This window comes from Manacus vitellinus, unplaced genomic scaffold, assembly GCF_001715985.3.
Source record: "Manacus vitellinus isolate BGI_N305 unplaced genomic scaffold, ASM171598v3 scaffold_108_pilon, whole genome shotgun sequence".
NCBI classification, from domain to species: Eukaryota; Metazoa; Chordata; class Aves; order Passeriformes; family Pipridae; genus Manacus; species Manacus vitellinus.
This window is the reverse complement of record NW_021938835.1, coordinates 134,413-157,383: the sequence shown is the minus strand read 5'-3', so window position 1 is coordinate 157,383 and position 22,971 is coordinate 134,413. Positions and strand designations below refer to the sequence as shown.

Sequence of the window (22,971 nt, the reverse complement as noted above, 5' to 3'; positions counted from 1 at the left end):
ATTTGCTTTCTCCTGTATAATTCGCATTTTCATGTATTTGCTGGCGCTCCCTCTTCCAAAATTAACTTTTTGTTAGATGTTTTCTGGCTCATGTGTTTGCTGTACAGTGGAGCAGAAAAGAGGAAAGTGTGGATTAGATAGTTTGAGGTGTGGGATGCATTGTGACCACCTGACCAGGCTCTGTTTGTGAATATATATATTTAATTTTGGTTGGGTTTTTTTTCGTGAAAACTCTGATGGACTGCTGAGAAGGAGCTTTTTATTTTCTTACATTTTCTTTCTCTAGGACTTGTGATATGATCCCTGCTACTTTCCTACCCAAGCACAGCAAGCTCCCTGCTGTCTCTCAGCACAGTGTAGCCAGGGAGGAATCTTTGGGGGAGCCACCTCCTCCCACCTCTTGGTCTGCAGAAATTTCCCAGAAATGGTTCATCAGAAAAGCTTCAGACCACCAACAGCAGAGGTTTCTGGCAGATCAGAGACCCAGAGGAGCACAAGAGGCATGGCAAAAAGGAGAGAGGTGTTATTCTGGCATCCTTTTTGTCTCACAGAACCACGTTTACATCACCAGAAACCCAAGAGGCATCAGTCTGGTAGTGGGGTGCAGATTGGTGGGTGTGTAGAGCAAGGAAGCAACTGGGGACTCAGTGGTGATACCCTGGTGGTGATCTTTGCACTCAAATGCCATCTGAAAATCAGCAATGAGATGGTGCAGATCACTGCCTGCACTTGGTGATTCAATCACAAGTCTCTCAGTGGCTTGGCTGCTTGAGATCCCATTCCCCAAGTTCAGATATTAAGGGAGGATCTCAATTTTCACGAGCAGTAAGAAGCAGAAAGCAATGTTCCCACCTTTGCAGTTGCAGAGCAAAGTATGAATATTAACAGAGTGCACCCTGAGGGCTCACAAACCAGGTGGATAAAAGGAATGATAGAAATAGAACCACAGAATCACATCCTTGGTTGGAAGGGACCCACCAGGATCATCGAGTCCAACTCTTAGCCCCTCACAGGACACCCCCAAGAGTCACACCATGTGCCTTAAAATGAACAAATACAACTGCTGATTTTTAGAGCAGCATGTGACTGCTGGAGCTTGTGCAGAGCCCTCTTCCAGCAGGCAGAGAGGGTGGGAGCCTGCAGACAGCTGGAGGACTCCGTGTCTTTTCTCTCTCCCTTCTCCACCATCCTCTGCTGACAGGGCCACACGGTTTTATTGTCCTCCTGTGGGCCATCAGCAGCAGATCTGGCAGCAGCACAGCCCACACACGCTGCCTCGGGAGGGTGGGGTCGTTCACGGAGCACCCTGCCCCAAAATCTGGCTCGGGCTCCCCTCCTCACCCCCATCCTTGGCCCCTGCACCTCCAGCCACTGCCAGCTGGCCTCCTCCACGGCTGCTGTCATCTCATGGGCTGCACACTGAGCCTCCTCACCAGCCCAGGGCTGGGGTTTGTTCCCTGGCTGCTGGCGAGGGCCGTGTGGTGAGGAGGGAGGTGCTGGGCTGCACCCCCTGCTCCATCCCTGCCTCGCTGCCAGGCTGGGAGGAGGGAGTCGTGCTGTGCTTCCTGTCCATCTCACAGGATCACAGAGTCATTTAGGCTGGAAAAGCCCTCCGAGATCACCAGGTCCAACCTGCGACCTTGTCAACCAGAGCACTGAGTGCCCCGTCCAGTCGTTCCTTGGACATCTCCAGGGATGGGGACTCCACCACCTCCCTGGGCAGCCCCTTCCAGTGTACACCCTCAAGCACCATGGTCACCCTAAGTAGCCCCTGGAGAGGGGTGCTTTCCTTGGAAGCTTGCTTTTCAGGGGTGCCCCCTGAGCCTGTGCACTGCTGGGACAGCAGGAGTGGGGGAGCCTGGACCAGTTCTCGTGGCCAGGGAGCCTCATCTCAGGCAGGATGTGTCCCCTCAGGAGTTTCAACTCTTCCCACAGCTTCCTGATGGATGTGGTAGAGTCAGCACCAGCCCAAGCCTGGCCCAGGCATCACCATGATAGCACAGGGAAGGAATTGGTACCAGCATGGATGCATGGCACTGGGGATAGAGGATTACATTCCCTCCCTCTGGAGTCTGTCTGGTCCCCAACCAGAGGTGATGGCAGCAGCCCCATCACTGAGGGGCCTGGTGAGCCCTGCTGCCCTCGAAGGACATAACCACTGTGGTGAGGGAAAGGGTCTGGGGAAGCCCTTCCCACAGCTCCAGAGCAGGATGCCCAGCCAGGAAGGGTTGACACGAGAGAGAGAGAAGTGACTGGTGGGCACTGTATCCTCTCAGGGCTGGGAGTGGGCATCTCTGCTGAAGCTGGTGGTGGATGCTGGTAGACAGGGCGAGGTCCCTGGATCAGAGGTTGTGCCCAGATGTCTCAGCTCCTGGTCCAGAGAGGACCTGGCCTGTGTCCCAGAGGAAGGAAGGGGAGCTCCCAGGGAGTCAGCAAGGCCTAGCTTTGGGTCGCTCCTTCAGGGGCAGTTAAAGCAGTGGTTTGTCTGCACCCCTGGCAGATCTGGCCCTCTGCATCACTACCTGGGACTCCACAGACCTGGGCTTTGCTGCCCATCCTGCCCTCTGCTCCCTCCCAGCTCCTGGCCACTGTTCCCAAATGTTTGGTGGTGTGTGTTTGCCCATCAGCTCAGCCACTGGTGGGGTGAGTCTCCCCAGGGGAGAGCTGGCAACATGTCTGTCCCCAGGGGCCCTCACCTCCATCAGAACTCGTGGGCCTAAAAAGCAATAAGCAAGTGATGAATTCACCTCCTCGTGAGAGGGACAAGCCCCTTTTCCTGGGGGAATATTGTAATGCCTGCTCTGAAACGTGGTCCCACTGACCCTTCTCCTGTTTGCAGGAAGCGTTATCAGTGGTGAGCGAAGACCAGTCCCTGTTCGAGTGTGCCTACGGATCACCCCACCTCGCCAAGACAGAGATGACGGCCTCCTCCCCCAGTGAATATGGGCAGACCTCAAAGATGAGCCCACGTGTCCCCCAGCAGGACTGGTTGTCACAGCCCCCGGCCAGAGTCACCATCAAGATGGAGTGTAACCCCAATCAGGTTAATGGGTCAAGGTAACGAGGCTCAAGAACGCTTTTTCATGGGATGGGTGTAGCTCAGTTTTCTAAATCTGTGAATCTGGCCCCGTTTTAGATGCCCCAGGTGGCACCTGGCCACCAGCTGCCATCCCAGAAGGCTGCAGGTCTCCTCATCACACCACCCAACCCTGTTCAGGTGTTAGGAGCTCTTAAAAGTTGCTACAGGCACAGTCTTCTCATGAGCTTGTGCAAGACTTCTGTGTCTCCTCTGACTGTGGCTAATTTTCGGATGTGAACTTGCTTTGAAAGAGCACGTATTTGAAGTTAATAAAATGAGGGTTTGCTGTAGGCTGGAGCAGCACCGCTGATCCATCCAGGGCGTGGGGTGTGTGATCTAACACTCGGTGGAAGTTGTCAAATGCAGTAATTTTGGGCAGTTGCCTTTGCTCTAAAAATAACCAGAGAAGCATAGGAATAAAAGAAAAATAAATCTTGTAATGGCAGGGGGAGTAAACTCTTGATCTTTGCTTTTATATTTACTGTAAACACAGTGCCAAAAAGTGGAGTTGTATTTTAGAAGAATTCATGCTGAAGAAACATGTATGGAGGGAGGGAGGGGAGTAGGAAGGAACAGGAAAAGAAATTACTCAGCTCAGCTGGCAGTATCCACAGTGTGTCTGTGAATTAACTGTTGCCTCAGGACTTCTTTTATGAATGTCACTATGAAAGAGAATTGTATTGATTAGGCTGAAAGAGTAATACAGTGAATTTTTGGGTGTCAATCAGCAGCTTCCCCAAGCTTAGGAGCACTCTCTGGGCCATCTGAAAAAACACAATGGAGATTTTTTTTTTTTTTCAAGGAAACTATCCAAACAAGAGTTTTCCTGTTTAAAATGCCTCACTGTCGAAACAGTTTTCCTTTGGTGTTGCTGAAGGGCAAAGGTCCAGAGAGTCAGTTGCTCACAACTGGTGGTGATGTACCAGTGAGGGCTGTGCTTCACATCTCTCTGTCACCAACAACTGTGTTCTCATCTCATCTCCCAGTACCAGTTGTTTAGAAAAACCTCAGAGCCATGGGCTCTGTGGTCACTGTTCACACTTGCTGTGTTGATGGGCAAAGTGGTTTGGCAGCTTATCACACCTCTTCACTGGTAAAAATGGAAGTTGTGCTGAAGCCAAATCAGAATTTCCAGTGAATAGTCAAAGATTTGAGATACGTGGAAATAAACGGTGAGCTGAAGTTTTAAAGAATTAGAGGAAGTGTTCTTGTAAGCCTACTTATTCAGAATTTCAAGTGTCTTTATATGTGTCTTTTTTTTTTATGCTAAGCAAATGCACAATCACAAATGGACTATTGATTCAAAACCAGTCTTACCTGCTTCCTAAAATTACCTCTTAAATATTTGTGTAAGCAAACTGATCCCAGTTTTCCTTAGTGTAAATTCCATAAAGTGCATCAGAGTAGATAATTGGTGTTGATTGTTACTGAGATTAGTGGTAATAATTTGTGATTAGTGGTAATAATTTGTAATTAGTGGTAATAAATTGTAACTAACGTCAGTCATAGAGAGACTCCTGCTTTGACATATCCCAGATCTTAAAGAAGAGTTGAGATGGCACAGATCCATTTGGAGTTGTTGGACAATCACACTTTAAAAGCAGTCAAGCCAGAATCCTGAATTTGCTGTCTGGGATTCCTGAAATGCATAACTAGACTGAATATTAGAGCTCAGTTTGTGCATCACAGGAATTTGGCTGTTGCTGATGTGGTTTAAAGGACAAAATCATGGGCAGTAATACCACCTTTTATTAACTGAAACCTTGTCCTGCCTAGTCCTTGTTAGCAACCCTGGTAAGGGTTATAGTTTGATTTAAGAGGTCAGGACCCCTACCAAACCCAAAATGTGTGCCCAGAGTCAGATCAGTTAAACTGAGTCTCAGGCAAACCCACATAACCTGTGGGTGAGGGCTCGGTGTGGAAAACCTGTTGTCCCACACCAGCATCCTCAAACTAGTAGGGACTGGTAGGAGCCCTGATTTGGGAACAGACATCTGCAGGCACTAAATCCTCTGACTCCTGCAGGGACTTGCCTGGTCCAGGAAGAGCCAGGTACCCTGAGACACCCTGACTTTAGGGCAGGGCAGGCTCACATTCAGCCTGTTTTACAGCCTGGAGGCTTGGGGGCATGTGCTTGGGTTGGGGTGGAGGTTTGCTGCCCATATCTCCCCATTTTAAGTGTGTTCACCTTCTGTATGTGAGCTCAAAATACTTCCCAGGGATGGATAAGCATTCAGAAACCCTGAATTAAGCAGGCTGTTTGGATTTATCTGCATAATGTCTACCAATGCAATGCAGTGTCACGTTATAAGAAAGATGAAGCTGTTAGAGAGCATCCAAAGGAGGCTGTGAAGACGATGAAGGGTTCAGAGGGGCCAGACAAGATGCAGCTGAGGGCACTTGGCTTGTCCAGCTGGAGCAGAGGACACTGAGGGCAGAGCTCATCAGGGTCTGCAGCTCCTCCTGAGGGGCAGCTCTGACCTCTGCTCTCTGGAAGCAGGGACAGGAGCCAGGGAAGGGCTGGAGCTGGGACAGGGCAGGCTCAGGGTGGATCTCAGGACAAGGTTCTTCCCCCAGAGGGTGGTGGGCACTGACCAGGCTCCCCAGGGCAGTGGGCACAGCCCCAAAGCTGCCAGAGCTCCAGGAGGGTTTGGACAACACTCTCAGGGGCAGGGGGGATTGTTGGAGTGTCCTGGGCAGGGCCAGGGCTTGGACTGGATGATCCTTGTGGGTCCCTCCCAACTCAGAATATTCTGTGATTCTGTAATTCCCTTTCCTTTGTGCTATTTTCTGTTAGTGTGTTGAATCACTCAGGGTGATACTCTGGCTCCCTGCAGAGCCAGCAGAGAGGAGCTGCTGCTGGTTTCAGCTGCCAGAATTGCCCTTTGTGGACAGGACTGTCTGCCTTTCCTGCAGAGGTGTCTGCACTGTCTGTGTAAAGTCCCTGTGCATGTGGAGAGGGGCTCTTCATCAGGATCTGGAGTGACAGGACAAGGGGAAATGGCTTCAAACTGAAAAACAGCAGGGTTAGGTGGGATATTGGGAAGAAATTCTTCCCTGTGAGGGTGGGGAGCCCTGGCACAGGTTGCCCAGAGAAGCTGTGGCTACCCCATAATCCCTGCAAGTGCCCAAGGCCAGGTTGGATGGGGCTTGGAGCAACCTGGGCTAGTGGAAGGTGTCCCTGCCCATGGCAGAGGGTTGGAATGGGATAATCTTTAAGGTCCCTTCCAACCCAAACTATTCTATGTTTCTGTGATCTGCACTGTTGCAAGCAGAACAGGCATCTACTTCTGCAAGGATGTATAATCTGAACACTGGGGAATTGTCTTTAAGAGAAACTTCTTCACTTAGTCATGGGGCATAATTTTGATTCAGACCTTTCCAGCAGAACTGTTGTTACGAAGATGAGACACCCCAGGAGTTTCCAAGGAGCCCCAGGACACACTTTTGCACCACCCTGATCACGTTTACCACCACTGCAGAAGTAAAGAGATGAAAAGAAGCAATTTTATGTGTCTCCTCTCTAAAAATAAATAGCATTAGATCTACCTACTCCATCATTTGGAGTTTAGTGCCAATCAGCTGAGCAGCACATGAAGAATAGGTTCTTAATTTTGCTCTAAACAGCATCACTCAGAGGTTTTTAATGTGGCCACCACTGGGAAATGAACAGCTCAGCAGTGGCTCTGGAAGAGGCTGTACAAGTTACTGCTCTGAACTGCAGAATGGTTTTGCTCAGAACACTGATTTCCTAAAGAAAATATAATGGGATGCAATGTAATTCTTTCTATATTGAATTAAAAATAACCTGCAACCCTGAAAGCAGGGTTTTGTTTATTAATCTTGGATTTGACAGCCTCCCCTGTTGAAAGAGCTCCTACCTGGGACAAAGAAATTTCATACTTCACTACAGTTCCTAAGACATGACACTTGTTGAAAAAGAAACAAAAAAATTCGCTTACAAGCTACCAAAAAAGAAAAAGATTAACAGAACAACAACAACAACAAAATTGTGTGCGTATATATGTTTATACTATGCACAAAAATAATAAAAAATATTATTATAGTTAAAAAAACCCCATTTATTTCATCAAAGAACTATTATTTTATAAGGCCTAACTCGTGCCTGAAAATATAGATCTTAAATAATACACTTCTAATGGAGAACTAGCACTGCCAAGTAACAAAAATAAAGGTGTTGTGGCACTTCTAAAACTCACATGCACGTGTGTACGTCATATGTAGGGTGTTATTACACTTTGGGGATTGGAATCTTCCTAGTATGTGAAATTCCAACCAGTTTTAGGGAAAAAAACACGTGTATCAGATTGGTGGTACCCTGTGATTCTGTAGGTCACTTTGCATTTTTCCTTTCTGCAGGAGGTTTCCCCACCCTGCTCTTTTGCAGTGCATAAATTTGTTGCCTTAAATGAAATGCTCAGTTGTTAAAAAATACTTCCTATGTTGAAAATTAACACGTGCAGGAGCTGGAGCGCTTGGAGCCGCTTTTCATTTTTAGTAAAGCTGTACCTGCTCTGTTTATACCCTTTTTAAAATCTGGGTGGTCCCAAAGGAGTCTAAACTATGACATCACTTTGCTGAGCCATGGAAGTGCTACCTGGAGGATCTCCAGAGTGTATCCTCTGGAATTGTCTTGCTGGGCACCTGGGTCTGAATAATTCGGCGTAAAGAGGATGCAAAGTAGGGTATGAGACCCCACAAAGGGGTGAGCAGGGAGGAGTTAAAATGGCAATATTTGCTGTCCAGCTCTCCCTTCTCACTTTATTTCCTGGCCATGTATTCTGTCATCTGGGAGAGGGTGTAAAATTTTAGGAGCACGCTGAACCCTTTAGACGTCCACAATTAAGTAGAAAAATGTGCTTGTCTGGTAGGACTTTTCCCACATATACTTTACCTGTTATTGCCTTACATTAAACCTCAAAACATAACTGGCATTCCTGTGAATACCAAAAAAAATACCATTAGAGTAAAATTAAAGGGTTATTTTCAGAGGGATTAGCTACCCAGTTTTCTTTAACAATAACAGCATTTTTAGAGCTAAACCCACCAGAAAATACAGCCTGAGGGCCCACCTTAAATTAAATAAAGCCTGAAAAGTTTAAATTAAAGCTGCCATTTACCTTGCTGTTGTTGCATAAATAATGCAGATTGTCACAGGTGGTATCAAATTGAGTTTCTTTAAATATATTATGTAGGTACAGCCATTACATTTCTCCCAGGTACATAAATCTAATGAGACCTTTTGTGCCCCCATAGAGTCAATCTTTCACCTGAATGTAATAATAGTGTTTCCTGCTATTTATTGCTCTTGAGTCAGACCAAAAGATTCACCCTGGTATAGGGATTTATATATATATATTTATTTATATATATTTTATATATATATAAATATATATTTATATACATATATACATATATATAAATATAAATATATATTTATATACATATATATAAATCTGTATGTCGCATGTGCCGCACCGTTATTTATTGTTCTGTTTATCATTCTTTACACATTTTATCAAATTAAGCATGAGCAATTCTGCCACAATTCATGTTATGCATTTAGGGAGAAATCCACTCCTGTGAAAATGCTCTCAGGAGGACCTGGGTGCTGCTTAAACAACATTTAAATCCATGGATTGTCCAGCAATCTCGGAATACACTCGCCCATGGGGCTCTACCGTGCCCAGGAGTGGCACTGTACAAAGGTAGCTTGGAATAACCACATTAACTGGTAGATAATCCATTTTTATTTTAAGGCAGGCTGAAGTGAAACACAGAGTCTTATTCAGATTTCATTTGCAGCGTGATGATTTCACTGAGGAGGTATTTTAAAAGTGAACTGCAGTGAAAGCACAGCAGAAGCTTTCCAACATCAGCTTGGCTGATCACAGGAGTTTTAAAGAAATGCCAGAAATAATTAGTTGCCCTTAAGATTTAATAATGTTCAAAATGTTGATTTAAGTGCTACCAATTGTTGCTTGAAAACCATTTGAGGGTGAAATTATCACTTAATAGATCTTTTGTGCTGGCTCTTTTGGGAAACATCATTTTTTCTTTGCCTGAATTTTCATCAAAGGGCCTCTGTACTGGCTGGGTTGAGCACATCTAGCACACAGAAGGAGTTTTCAGAGCACAGAGTGACCTCGAGTTTTCTTGTTGGAGTTTTTTTAATTTTCCCCTTGATGTAAAGTGTTCTAAGGAGTAGCTATTTTGTGCTATCCAAGCCAGCAAGTCAGAATGGGCAGCACTCGAGATACCTTGCACAGTCTGGATGTGTGACAGCTGCTGTGCCTGGGCACTGAGGAGGGTGCAGTCATCCATGTGGAGCTCTGAATTCCCACCACAGCAGAGCCATCCTGCTCCCAGGATCCAGGCTGGTGGGATCTGCATAACATTCCAGCCTGTGGTTGGATACGGATGGACCAAGTTGGAGCATTTGCAAACTTTCAGAGAATCCCTGAATCACAGAATTGTCAGGGGTGGAAGGAACCTCTGGACATCATCCAGTCCAACTCCCCTGCCAAGGCAGGGTCACCTGGAGCAGGTGACACAGGAGCATGTCCAAGTGGGTTTGGAATATCAAGAGCTTGAGGAAGCTTCAACATGAGGACGAACTTCTTTCCATGGAGAGTGAAGAGCACTGGAACAACTGCCCAGAGAAGGAGACTCCACACTCTCCCTGGGCTGCTGTTCCAATGCTCTTCACCTTCCTGGGAAATAAGTTCTCCCTCATGTTGAGGTGGAACTTCTTGTGTTTTAGTTTGCGGCCGTTGCTCCTCGTCCTGTCTCTGGGCACCGCCAAGAGGAGCCTGGCACCACCCTCCTGACACCCACCTTGCGAGTGTCCAGCATGTGGACAAACAGGGCTGAGCTGCAGCAATCCCCCTGACATCACTTGTTTTTCAAGGGCATGGCTTTTTCCACCCCTGGAGCACAACCCTGCGGCGGGGACACGGCGCCATCCCTTCCACATCTGGTGGTGCGCCACCGGCATGCAGCCCTGGCATTCCCGGGAAACCTCAGCTCAGACTAAACAGCAGGCATGGTCCAAACCCCACTGCAGTCCATGGGACTCTCTCCTCAGTCTCCAGCAGGGCTTGAGTCAGCCCCTACGTCAGTCCACGGAGATCTGTCTTAAGAGCAGGCCTTTCCTAATGCACTTATTGGAGCTGCCTGTTTAAAGTAATGTTTTTCCCATAATCTTGGGTAAAAAGACATCAGTTATCTCAGGCTGATAATCTTCTTTCCCACTGACTGGGTGGCTGGTGGAGTGGCTGCCAACCGAACTGGAAAAACTGCAAATTCAGGATCTTCTCCGTGTGTGACTGCTCCGAGAAGTTCCTGTTTGCTCTGAAAACCCACGAGCTTAACACCAGCACTTATGTGTGTGTGTGTGCATGGTTTGGCTCCATCCTTGAGGCAAACATGTTGCCAAAGAGAAAAACAAACTCAGCTCACTGATACTATAACTGTTTTTTTTTTTCTTTTGCAACTTTTTGGGGGGTACTGGGCTGGCAGGTGCTGGCTAAGGAACTTTCCACTCTGGGACAAATGGGCTCATTCAGAATTGGCATGGATACATTTTGGATTGGCCACCGAATTTCAGGCAAAGTGAAATACAAAAATAGGCTTCAAATAATGACCGATGACCCCACAAGAGCTGTGATCACTGTCATTTTTTAGGACTATTGGTATCATTACGTCTTGATTTCCAGTAGAGGATTTCTTGTGTCTGCAGCATTTAGAGCTGGGGGTTGTGTTGTCCCCCCTGGCTGGCATGACACAGTCAGGTTGTCTCTGACTCCTCTCCTCCTTCATTAATAGGTGTTTTATTTTGATCAGGGCAACATCAGTGGGGCTGTTCAGTATTTAAAGTTTGGGAACAGCTTTTTAAGACAAAACAGAAGGTAAGAAAAGGGGCTGATCATTGGCTTTACCATTTTGCACCCGTCTGCCTCACAGCCCGATAAAGTTAGTCATGAAAATCAGCAGACATTCCACAGACACAGGGGATTATGGTTTCCATACAGGATGTCACTTCTGTTTATGCCTGGCATACTACTTTACTAACTTTCTATATGATCCCTGCCCACAAAAGAAGGCACATGTGGTTTGGGAAGGGCCCCGTCTCCCTGTATTTCATATTTCACGAAACCACAAATACAACAGTCTTACAAGCTCTTGAAATGAAATACAATTTGAGAAATGTAATCTGTTACCATTATAATAGAATTTCTATAAAAATAATAAAAGAAAAACAAGAGAAAATAGGTCCTGAAAGTTATAGGCCAACTGGGAAGTCGTTGTGGCTTTGGCCTAGCTATCACCATGTCAGACCTCAGCCTTCTCCCAGGCAGCAATCTAATTGTAAATTATGTATATATACAGAACATCATTTCTTAGCTTTGGCTTTTCGTGACCCCCTTCCCCTCTTTCCCTTTCTTCACTCCAACCTGACACGTAAGAAATATTGAAGTGTTTGCGCTAATGGAGAAATGACAACGTGCAGTCAAACTTAAACCAGCTGTTTCCCCACACTGTGAACACAAAGAGCCAGGCTGGTAATATTTATAGCTTGACTGGCCTCTAGTGAGCCAGATGCTGACTGCCTTAATTTGCCATGATGGCCTTAAGGCTTGGAGCAGCTGTGGGCTGCAGGATAGCCAGGGAAAGGGAAGGGGAAAAGAATAGAAAAAGAAAAGATTGATTTAGTCGAAGTTGTTGTTTGATTGGAAATGAACATGAGCAGCTCGATAAATGTGCACCTCCCGTTTCGCCTGCGGAAAGCCAAGGGCGTTGTGTGTGTTGGTGTGTGGTGGTGGCTTTCTTCTTTCACTAGGGAAAGGAACCAGAGGCACCTCCAGGTGACATTTCCAGGTGACCCCTGGGACAGCCCCGTGTAACCCTGAGCACCTACCGAGTACAGGGCACCCCACACAGTGATTAATCCCCGTGTTTTGGGTGCTGCAGGGTTGTGTTCACGTGGGGCTGCCCCAGCCCCAGCCTCTCCATTGCCATGGTCTGTTGGGGCTGCTGAACCCTTTTGGTTGCCACTACCCATGTGGAGCTGTGCTCTGCCATGACTGAGTGGCCCTAGGAGGACTTGGTTTTTCACAGAATCCCAGAATGATTTAGGTTGGAAGAGACCTCTGAGATCATGGGATCCAACCTGTGCCCAACCTCCACCTTGTCCCCCAGCCCAGAGCACTGAGTGCCATGGCCAGTCCTTCCTTGGACACCTCCAGCGATGGGGACTCCAACATCTCCCTGGGTAGCCCATTCCAATATCTAATTCCAGTATCTAATCACCCTGTCTGCAAAGAATTTATATATCTTGTTTATCTTTTTTTTTTTTCTTTTCTTCTGTCTTCTTAGTCCTACTTTTGATGCCATATAGCAAATATAAGCAGCCTGTCACCGTGGCTTCAGCATCACTTTAAGCCACTGGTGGGCATCCTTCCACAGGGGAGGGCTTCCCTCCCTTTCACAGGCCTCAGCAGCTTTTTCCCACCTTGACCATCCCCTTTCCTGAGGGGAAGTATCCCCTTCCCACAGCCACCACACACGGGTGGGGGAGTGACTCAGGTTTTAACTAAGCACTGAGTTACTTACCCACCCACCCATTTCCTTACTTATTTAAGTACTTGCTGGGTAAGCAGCTCCCCAGCCTGGTTCACTGAGCAGTTGGGCAGGAGCCTGTGTGAGCACCCCAGGCAGCATTCTTAAGGCCAGGTGCCTGCCCAGGAGCAGAGGGTTTGGTGCATGTGCAGGGCTCTGCCTGGTGTGTGCACAGAAGATGCCGAGCATCCATGTCCAGGTGGTGGGGGATGAGTGTGTGTGGTGGACACTGAGCTACCAGAGCAGCTGGAGAGAGTCCAGAGGAGGCACCAAGAGGATCCCAGGGCTGGAGCAGCTCTGCTGGGAGGAAAGACTGGGAGAGCTGGGATTGTTCAGCCTGGAGAAGAGAAGGCTTTGGGGTGACTTGATTGTGGCCTTGCAGGGCCTGAAGGAGACGATAAGAAGGATGAAGAGAGACTATTTGCAAGGGCCTGGAGTGACAGGACAAGGGGGAATGACTTCAAACTGAAAAACAGCAGGGTTAGGTGGGATATTGGGAAGAAATTCTTGGTTGTGAGGGTGGGGAGGCCCTGGCACAGGTTGCCCAGAGAAGCTGTGGCTGCCCCTGGATCCCTGGAAGTGTCCAAAGCCAGGTTGGATGGGGCTTGGAGCAACCTGGGCTAGTGGAAGGTGTCCCTGGCCCTGGCAGGGGGTGGGACTGGATGATCTTTAGAGTTCCTTTCAACCCAACATTTCTATGATTCTGTGATTCTATGGCAAGTGTTGGGGTCTCTAATATCCCCTCTGGAAACTCCTTTCAGAGTCTCCCTTAGTACCCGTGGAGATCACCCCGGGTGCCAGGGAAGCAGCTCCCAGGCCTTGCAAAGCTGCTGGTGCATCCCTGCTCCTGCTCCAGTGGCTGGGAAGCACAGGCTCCTTCTCCCCAGGGAGGGTTGGGTTGTCCCCAGTGTAAGTAAGAAATCACTACTTACCTCTAAGTAAGAAATCTCAGAGAAGTTTGGGGTTTTCTCTTCATAGGCCACTTTTTCAGTGATGAACAGTTCTGGGTAGGAAGCACTGACCAAATCCACCACAGCTTTTGTAGCTGCAGTGAGTGGAGATGAGCCTGAACTTGCTTTGCAATCCTCTCAGTATGAGCTGACCTTTGCAGGATGTCATTTTTGCTAAACATAAATTGGAATATGTTGGCCCAAATCGTGGGTGGGAGCTGGTTTGTGGAGCTCTCCCTCTTGTACATAAGGATGGGGTGGGGGCATCACAGCCCTGCTGGGGTCATTCCCCTTTTCCTCAGATCAATGGCATTGCAAAATGACAGAGAAGAGGTGGAGATCAATCTTTATCCAGAAGGAAAGTTCTGGTAGCTCAGCCTGTCCTCTGACCTCACATGGAGACCATGCATGGAAAGCTGTTCAAAGATACCCTTACACTTTTCTACCCTCCTGAGACCCCTTTTCTATAAGTAAGAAAGTTATCCAAACTTGGATAATTAAATAAATTTGTAAAGACATAGATATTTGGACAATACAATTTTTTTTCATTTATTTCTCTGTGAACTTCAGAAATATTAAAGGGAGGAGTTTGTATTGTAGGAATGTCACAGAGATCAGGCAGAATTTTGCTGATTCTTAATCTGTATTTCTCTGATACCTTGCATTTTAACACAACACAGGTGTTCTCTGTCACATGGGGAAAATAGTAGCATAGTGAAGAGGAAAAAATGTGTTTCATACACTTATTTATGAACTTACATCTGCTTTCATCAGAGTCAGTGGCTGGCAAAACTCCAATAAGCTTCAGTAGGAGTGGGTGATAAATTTAACCATCAAATCAGCTCAATTTTAAGTGACCCTGCATAAAGGTGAGGCTTCCAGGTCCAAGGCCCTGTGAGGAAATACTTTCTCAACAGGCATTTATCAGCAATCAGAGCTGAATCAGCTCAGGCCTGGACTGTTCTTGGGTGCCATGATTGTCTGAAGCCTTCCCTCTTTTTCGGTTTTTAAATGTTTTTCGTGTAAATTCCAGGTGTAACACAGTATATTTACAAAGGGTAAGAATAACATGCAGCTGCAAAGAAAAACATCTTGTGTTTCATTTCAGACCCGGAGCTGAGGATGAATCACTGCAAAGCTGCACCTTTTACACCGGGCATGCTTTCCAAAAGCTGCTTTTCCACCCTGGTGGCTCAGAAATAAAGCAGACTCACAGAAAGTCCTAAAAAAAAAAACAACCCTTTGTAGACAATCACTCTCTTGTTGTTCTGGGCACTAGAAGTACCATTTTCTAATGTCTGTTTGCATTTTCAGTTTTGCTTTCTGTACTGTGGAAGTCTGTTCCAGGCAGTTGAACTAAGCCCTGGCTCAGTGGTTTTGAGCCCACACTCAATTTGAAGTATCTGAGTAGTCCTGTTGGTCCCATGGAGCTGCTTAAGTGCTCAAAGTTAAGCTTGGTCTTGGGAGATTTGATGAATGGGAGATTTGCTTGTCCACCCAGTGAGCTCTTGACCATCTGCTTCTGGATCTTGATGAAAAGTTATGACTTATTTATGATCTTCTCCCCCACCCCTGTGTGTTTATATTCAGATCAGAAAACCATCTCAGAAGCCCTGTCAGGTTGCCAGAAGTTGTGTGCTACTGGATCTTTCACATCATTTGCTGTTCAGTGTTTACAAGAGTGTTTTTCATGCACAATTGCCCCTAGAAATGGTGTGGGCTGTGCCAATGGGATATTTCACATCAGCAGAAAGACTTTGGGGTCCCTGTATCCCTAGTTACTGTTCCCAGAAAAAAAACAATAAAAAAAATAACTGTGCCAGTTAGATTAAAAGATGCTCCTGGCTCTCCATTTCCCCAAAACATCCCTAAAAAGTCAGTGAATGGGCCAAATAGTTCTTTGTACCATAATTGCTTTTGGAAGTCATGGTGCACATCTGCACAGGTCTAAGGGCAGCAGGAGGAGGATGTTTCCTAATACACATGATTTAGTGTGCAGACTCACTTATGCATACATGCCGTTTCTCTTTATTAAAGTAAATAGAAAAATCCAACGTTTTGGTCCCAAGGAACCGTCACAAAAGCTCTCTTTCAACGTTTTATGTCCAAAAGAAAACGTTGCTTTGTTTTGCTCAGCTCTGCTTAGACAGAAATAGCTACAGCCCAGGATTATAATTAGTGGTGTGTAGTAGGAGAGCAAAATTAAACCTGGGAGAGTAGTGCCCAAGTGCTCTGGTTGTGAGAGGAAAGGCTGAATTCCCCACCTCTCAAGGGCAGGTGCTGACTGTATCTTCCTTGTAGTTGTTATTCAGCCCTGTGGCTGACAGAGCAGTTTCAGGGCCTTTACACAAGGCACATTTCATATGGAATATGAATATATTTTATTTTTAAACTGAAAACCATCAGCATTTAAATTTTCTTTTATATACATACATTAAGGGGTAAAATTAGTAGAAACACTGCATAGAAAAAACCTGATATATATATATATAAAATGTAATTTTAGTATCAAAGATTTTCAGGAAGTCTTCTCACCTTTCCAAGTCCTGGTTACTTTCTTTAAAGCACATGTGTGAGAATTATAATTGCATTACTTCCCGAGCCATGGTAGTGCTGAGCAGTCAACTGAGTCACCTGGGAATGGGATAAAATATCTGCCACACCCTTTTGTTGTGTGTTGGACAGATGTTGATCCAAACTATACATTATTTTCCCTCTTTTGCCCTCAAACAATAGCAAAACCCTTCTGGGAAGACACGTGTGTTCTGACCACTGGTGGGCTCACAGTGACATTGCTGCTTGCAAGGATTTCCAATGGAATTTCCAAGCTGGGGAAAGCAAGAGGATCTGTGTTAAACACATTTTACAGGGCAGATCATGAAAAGCACTTTCAGCAGTCTGGGTCTTGGAGAGTCTCTTGGTTCTCTAGACTGAAAAATAATTGGAAGCAAATGAAGCATCAGAAGCTGACTTAGAGTCCAGAGGAGGCCACTAAATTAATCCCAGGGCTGGAGCACCTCTGCTATGGAGACAAGGCGAGAGTTTTGGGATTGTTCAGTCTGGAGAAGGCTCCAGGGAGACCTTGGAGCACCTTCCAGTGCCTAAAGGAGCTACAAGAAAGTTGAAAAGGGACTTTCCTATAGGGCCTGGAGTGACAGGACGAGGGGGAATGGCCTTGAGCTGAAGGAGAGCAGGGTTAGATTGGATATTAGGAAGAAATTCTTGGCTATGAGTGTGGGGAGGCCCTGGAACAGGTTGCCCAGAGAAGCTGTGGCTACCTCTGGATCCCTGGAAGTGTCCAAGGCCAGGCTGGACAGAGCTTGGAGCAACCTGGTCTAGTGGAAGGTGTCCCTGCCCATGGCAGGGAGTGTGACTGGATGATCTTTAAGGTGCCTTCCAACCCAAACCATTCCATGGTTCTAGGATTCTGTGATTCTGTGACTTTCTGCTTGTTTAGTAAGCCCATAGTACAGTTTCAGGAGTTAAATGGTAGGACTAAAAGAAAGCTTGTCAGTAATGAAGTATCACTAAAAAACCCCAAACCCAGCTAACACCCTCCTTCCCTTGCCAAGCAGCCCCTTTACATTTCCAGGTATTCCCCATGGCTGTGTTCTTTGTTTTGATTTTCGTAACAATTTTTCTCTCCCTGATGAAACACGTTGTAGACATTAAATTAAGGGACAAATATGTCTTGTGTCTGCCAGAAAGAAAACTGTGATGCAATTAAAATGCCATTAGGGAGCCCCCCGTGGGATGTTAAACCTAAAAGCCCTATTCAGAAGGCAGAGCCAAAATTAAAGAGGTGTCTGGTTGCAGATCCTCTGCAGGTTTCCATTCCTTGACTACAGTGCCATGGAGACTGGGCTGGTCGGGAGCTGAAAGGTTTTTCCAGTCGTGTGTGTGGTATTTGGAATTGTGGCTTTGGCAAATGCTCCTTTTCTGGGAGCCACACATGGAAAAGTGTGACATTGCATGGCATAAAGAGCAGCTGAGCCTGGCCCATGTGAAACAACGATGGCAGCAGAGATGGGAAGCTGTCCAAGCCTTGGACAATGGCAACTAATAATAGTTTTCCCTCAGAAAATTTGCATTAGGTACAGCTCTGTGTTTGTTGAGTCGCCTGTGAGGTGTTTGGAGGGAGAAATGCAGCCACCAGGCTGAGGAAGGTCATGGACAAGCCTCAATTCCGTGTTGGTCTCTGGGAGTAAATCATTAGTGTTTGCAGTTTTGGAGACATAAATACGTGGTCCACTGAGTGAAGGAATCAGCAGAGTCACTGGGTGGCAGATACTGAGTTTTCCAGGGACAGCCCAAGTCCTGTTTTTCCATTTCATTCAGGGTGATTCTTTGCTAACAGCAGTAATAGGGATTGGAATAATAATAGAAGCACACCTTTCCTCTCTGTCTAGGAATTCTCCTGATGACTGCAGCGTGGCAAAAGGAGGGAAGATGGTCAGCGGCTCAGACAGTGTTGGGATGAACTATGGAAACTACATGGAAGAGAAGCACGTTCCACCCCCAAACATGACCACCAACGAACGAAGAGTCATCGTGCCAGCAGGTGAGACCCCCTGCTTGAAAATTTCAAGCTGAAAAAATTGCATTTCCCTCAAATTTACTAAGATTATTTAAGGAGATTTGGACAAAAGTGGCAATCAGGACGAAAAGAGCAGTAATTTCCCAGGGTTATTGAGAGAATGAGATGAGAAGTATCTCAGCAAAGCCACCTCCTCAACCTATTCTTATCAATTCATCAGCAGGACTGGCTGATGACAGGCACTCAGATCTTATCTGACTTCTCCAGCTCCTTTTGGAGGATTTCACCCTAAAGTGGGCAAAAGAGCCACTTGCATTTCCTGGACCATGGACTAGCTGGGTGCAGCCTGTGTGGGAGAAAGGATCACTGTAGCACATGAAATCCAAATACCAAACCACCCTCAGCACACGAAAAGCACAATCCACCAGGGCATCCAAAGCCTTTTATCTGGGTTGTCTCCCCTGAGTTTAGGCAGTGTAAAACATTTTAATAAGCAAACTGACAACTCCACTGCAATGTAAGAGCCCAGTTGAGAAATTCCTGGTTAGCCTTGGCAGGCTTGGCTGTGGGATCCAGCAGTTAATGGGCCAAGAAGGCACATTCACTTCTTGCCCTCCAAACAAACCTCTGCTGGAAGTCTGGTTTGTAAAATAATTAGCAGACCCATTTCCAAAATCAGAGGCCATCATGCCATATGTGGTTGTTGATAAACCACTGGATGCACACTGGATAAACACAACACCTGCAAGCAGGAGGGAATGTTTTGCTACTGGTTCCTCCCCAGCAGAGATGTGCCTATCTGAAATATTGCTGCCTCTGCTCTGTTGCTTAACATTCTTACAGTTTTTCGGTTGCTAAGATGTGCAAGAGTACTGACTGTGGCCAATTTTGCAAGCTGTGATTATTTCAGTTATTTGTCAAGATAGGTGTGGACAAATCTGTTGCAGTGTCCTCTGCAATGGTATTGTCAATTCTGTCCTGAAGACAGAAGAGTGATGCACTGAATAATGAGTGTCCTGCCAACTGGAAGGAGACCACACTGAAATGCATGACATTTAAATATTCTTCTAAAATATTTGTCTTCCTGGTGTTTGGCATTTTTTAGTCTTTTAGCAACCCTTAGCTCAGCAAGGTATTTTTTTCCTAGTGTATTCCTGGAGGTGTGTTTCGAGGTCAATTTGAGTGACATTCAAGGAATGTCACAGTCACTATTTTGGGGTCACTGGAAGAAATAAATAGGCAAAAATCAGTAGGTTTTGATTACTGCATAGGCAATGTGCAGTTCATGTGGCAACATTCATAAACGAAAAAGTCATACTTCAGCTGTGGCAACTTTCTTATTCTAATTATCATAAACAGGAAGAATTAAAAATTATGGGCATCATCAAAATGTTTTGATAAACCTCCTGGTGTTTGGCTGTTTACTTCAAACCAAACTGAAGTAGTTGTCAGAATTCTCTGCTGTAGGTGTGGCCAGTCCCATCCACACCCCAGATTTACCACCAGACTTGCATCCCTCTAGTTTGCTACACATTTCATACCAGATGGAGGTATTCTTTTAAGTGTTTTTGCTGAAATGCAGAGAACAGAGAAGCCCAAGGCTTAAAATGCTAAGAGAAGCATTAGAAAAAGGGAGGCACTAAGGGATGAAGGATTAGGAGTGAGCAACAACATGAGAGTCTCTCGGTATTCCCTGTGGAAAGAGGTCTCCACCTCTTTCAGACCAACCTGAAGAGTCAGAAGAGAGGGAATGGCACTGAAGTTAAGGTATAGAAAAGCTATTTAAGTTATCATCCAGGTCCCAGCCCTTCTACAGACTTCCATGTCTTGGACAGCAGCCAATCGACCTCCATGTGCTCCATTCTCAGTCTTCAGGATGTCACAGAATCACTGAGTCTTTTAGGTGGGAAGGCAGAAACTCTTGAAGATTTTTTTTCCCCTTGGCTTTAATACTTTTCTCTGCACAAAGTATGTATTGTTCATGTAAGGAACTGTCTCCTGTTGTGGGGAGGTTCACTAAAGGTCCTGAGGGGTCTTCATGATGTCGGGTCCTTACTCAAGAACAGTGAAAAGTAAAATGGAAGAGAAACGGAAAAGGAGGAGTTTAGAGGGGGGAAAAGAGTTAAAATTAAGGATTCATTCAAAAACATTTTGCTGCAAATCTGGACTGGTTCTTGTTTTGTTTTTTTTTCCCCAGGTGGTTTTGCCAATACTACAGGTATAAAGTAAAAACCCAGGCAGGTGTAGCAATGTACTCCAGTACAACACAGCATCCAGGAAAGAAAATGTGAAATGTTTTAATATTAGTTAGGATATTACCCTAGTTTATGAAATAACTGGTCAAATCTGTGAGTTCTTACTTAATCTACACCCAAGAAAGTGTAGGTCTGACATGAGTGGAAATTTCACTTGAATAAAGACACAGATTCAACAGGGAGCTTTGAAAATTGTTCAGCTACGAGTTGCAGAGCTGTTGGTGGGTCAGAAACCTCTGTTAATCTTTGGGTAAAACTTATGAGACAGAAGAACTAAATGAGAGGAGGAGCTCATTCAGCAGCAGAGGTTTTGTTAACACTCAGCTCACAGCTCTTCCCTATCAGTTTTCCACAGACAGTTATTATCCCTTGAGACTGGAATGGGCAGAGGAGTTACGACCTTCCAGGTGTGGACATCTTGTTCCAGAACAATCTGTTAATCAGTGGATAAAACTAATGGCATGGGAGAAATAAATGAGAGAATGAGCTCAGGGCTTGTTGGTAACACTCAGAGCTCACAGCTCTTCCCTAGCAGTTTTCCACAGGCAGTTATTCACTCTTGCACTCAATACGCCGAATTAATTCCTCGTGCACCTCCAGCAGTCAATAAACAGGGGGTTAAGGTGTCTCCAGTTTGTCTGTGCCTACATTTATTTTGCACTGGTCCAGTGCATCAACACTCACCCTTCTCTCCTTGATTTTTGTGGTTTGTGCCACCCCCAGATCCCACGTTATGGAGCACAGACCACGTGCGCCAGTGGCTGGAGTGGGCGGTGAAGGAGTACGGGCTCCCGGACGTGGACATCTTGTTGTTCCAGAACATCGATGGGAAGGAGCTCTGCAAAATGACCAAAGATGACTTCCAGAGGCTCACCCCAAGCTACAATGCAGACATCCTCCTGTCACATCTACACTACCTCAGAGAGAGTAAGCCAGTTCTCTGTCACCGTGGTAGAGCCTGTGGTCAGTCTGTGGCTGATGCCAGTCTTAAATTTCGTGGTGTGGATAACTTTGTGGACGACTTAACTGGGTGTGCAGATGTTGCTGTTCCTAAGAACACAGTAGGGAACGTGATCCAAGGCCTTTTGAGTCTGATGGAAAGATTCCCATTAATTTCAGTTGGCTGTCGCTCACGTCCATCGAAGGAAAAGAGTCAGGGAATCTTTCTGCGTATCCATCTCAGAGGAAAATCAAGCTGAAATTCAGAGTATTCATCAGCATCATGTAGGGAGAAAATCATATGGGATTCAGTGCTAATGTTTTTTCTGGTCACATACTCATTTCTTTCCATTTTAATGATGAGGATGCTAAACAAGAGCACAAACATTGATTCATAAAGCGAATTCCAGGCATGATTCGAAGGACTGGCAGCAGTTTGCTGCCCTCTGAATAGGATCAGGGAGATTTAACTGAATTGAATTAAAATTCTGTAAATTCATGGGAAAAAAAAAAAGGAACAGTCCCTGGAGTCCAAATGCAAATTGATTGTGGTGCATGGTTAGCATTTCAAAGGGAAAGAAGGGACGAGGGTTTTCACCTAAGCTTGAGGAAAATTTTGAGAAGTTAAAATGAAGATGGTTTTTAGAATAAAAAACAACAACCATCATTGCAACACCAGTGCGGTGCAGTCTCCTCCACACGCACACTGCCAGGAAAACAGTTCAGAAATATTGTGCATTCATAATGTGGAATAAATTGAATAAATGAATGCCCTGGTTTGAGCTGTAGCAAACACCCCTCCCTCCAAAGTGCAGGCTGGAACTCTGGACAGACTCGCATTCAGACAATCCTGTCAGGGGAAAAAAAATATGGTTTTAAAAAAAAAGATAATTCACAGATTTTTTTTTTTTACGTTTTGGTGTTGCTTTTTGTTTTGTTTTGTAGCTCCTCTTCCACATTTGACTTCAGATGATGTTGATAAGGCCTTACAAAACTCTCCACGGTTAATGCATGCTAGAAACACAGGTAATGCTGGCACTGCTCCCATTGCTATAGGGCATCTTGGAAAAGCACAGGATTCCTCTTTATGGGTTGCTTGCTAAAAAAAATGGAAGTGGTAAATCCAGGAGGGAGACAAGTGGATCCTCTCCTTGCTGTGTGTGTGAGTTTTATGCACAGACACACGGAGAGCAGGTGGGATCACACAGGGCCAGATGGTACAAAAATGGTCTCCTTGCTGGTAATTTCTTGTGTCCTGCAAGAGAAGGGGGTCCCTCACTCATAATAAACTGGAGGTTTGGGGCCTTTTATCCTTTTATCTGAGGACTTTTTTTTCTTATTCTGTCTCACTGTACTGTCAGATCTACTCCACAGGTCCCTAGAAACCTGTTGGAGCTCAAAAGTGCTTCAGCACTTGCCTGAGTGCTTTGGGCTCTGGTGAATGGGGATGTCTCCACCCATGCAGCAAATATTGTAGTAATCAATACAATTGCTATTTAGGCAGTTAGCTTATCTCATTTTCTAGCTATGTGAGCTGGAAATTCCACTAAGTTTGGTGTTGTAATCTCC

The 22,971-nt window shown here is 45.8% G+C and overlaps 1 protein-coding gene across 2 annotated transcripts in view; it reads left to right on the top strand.

The window, feature by feature from the left end:
- The window catches only part of ERG (ETS transcription factor ERG), a 65,105-nt gene that overhangs the window by 28,355 nt on the left and 13,779 nt on the right, over positions 1–22,971 (top strand). The window contains exons 1-5 of one of the 2 annotated variants that reach the window (XM_018088714.2): positions 2,513–2,643; positions 2,840–3,057; positions 18,081–18,232; positions 21,187–21,390; positions 22,348–22,428. In XM_018088714.2, coding sequence (XP_017944203.1) covers positions 2,599–2,643; positions 2,840–3,057; positions 18,081–18,232; positions 21,187–21,390; positions 22,348–22,428 — 700 coding nt within the window. In that variant the 5' untranslated portion in view covers positions 2,513–2,598. Of the gene's footprint in view, positions 1–2,512; positions 2,644–2,839; positions 3,058–18,080; positions 18,233–21,186; positions 21,391–22,347; positions 22,429–22,971 lie in introns of those variants that run through there. The other variant, XM_018088715.2, reaches the window with a different exon arrangement.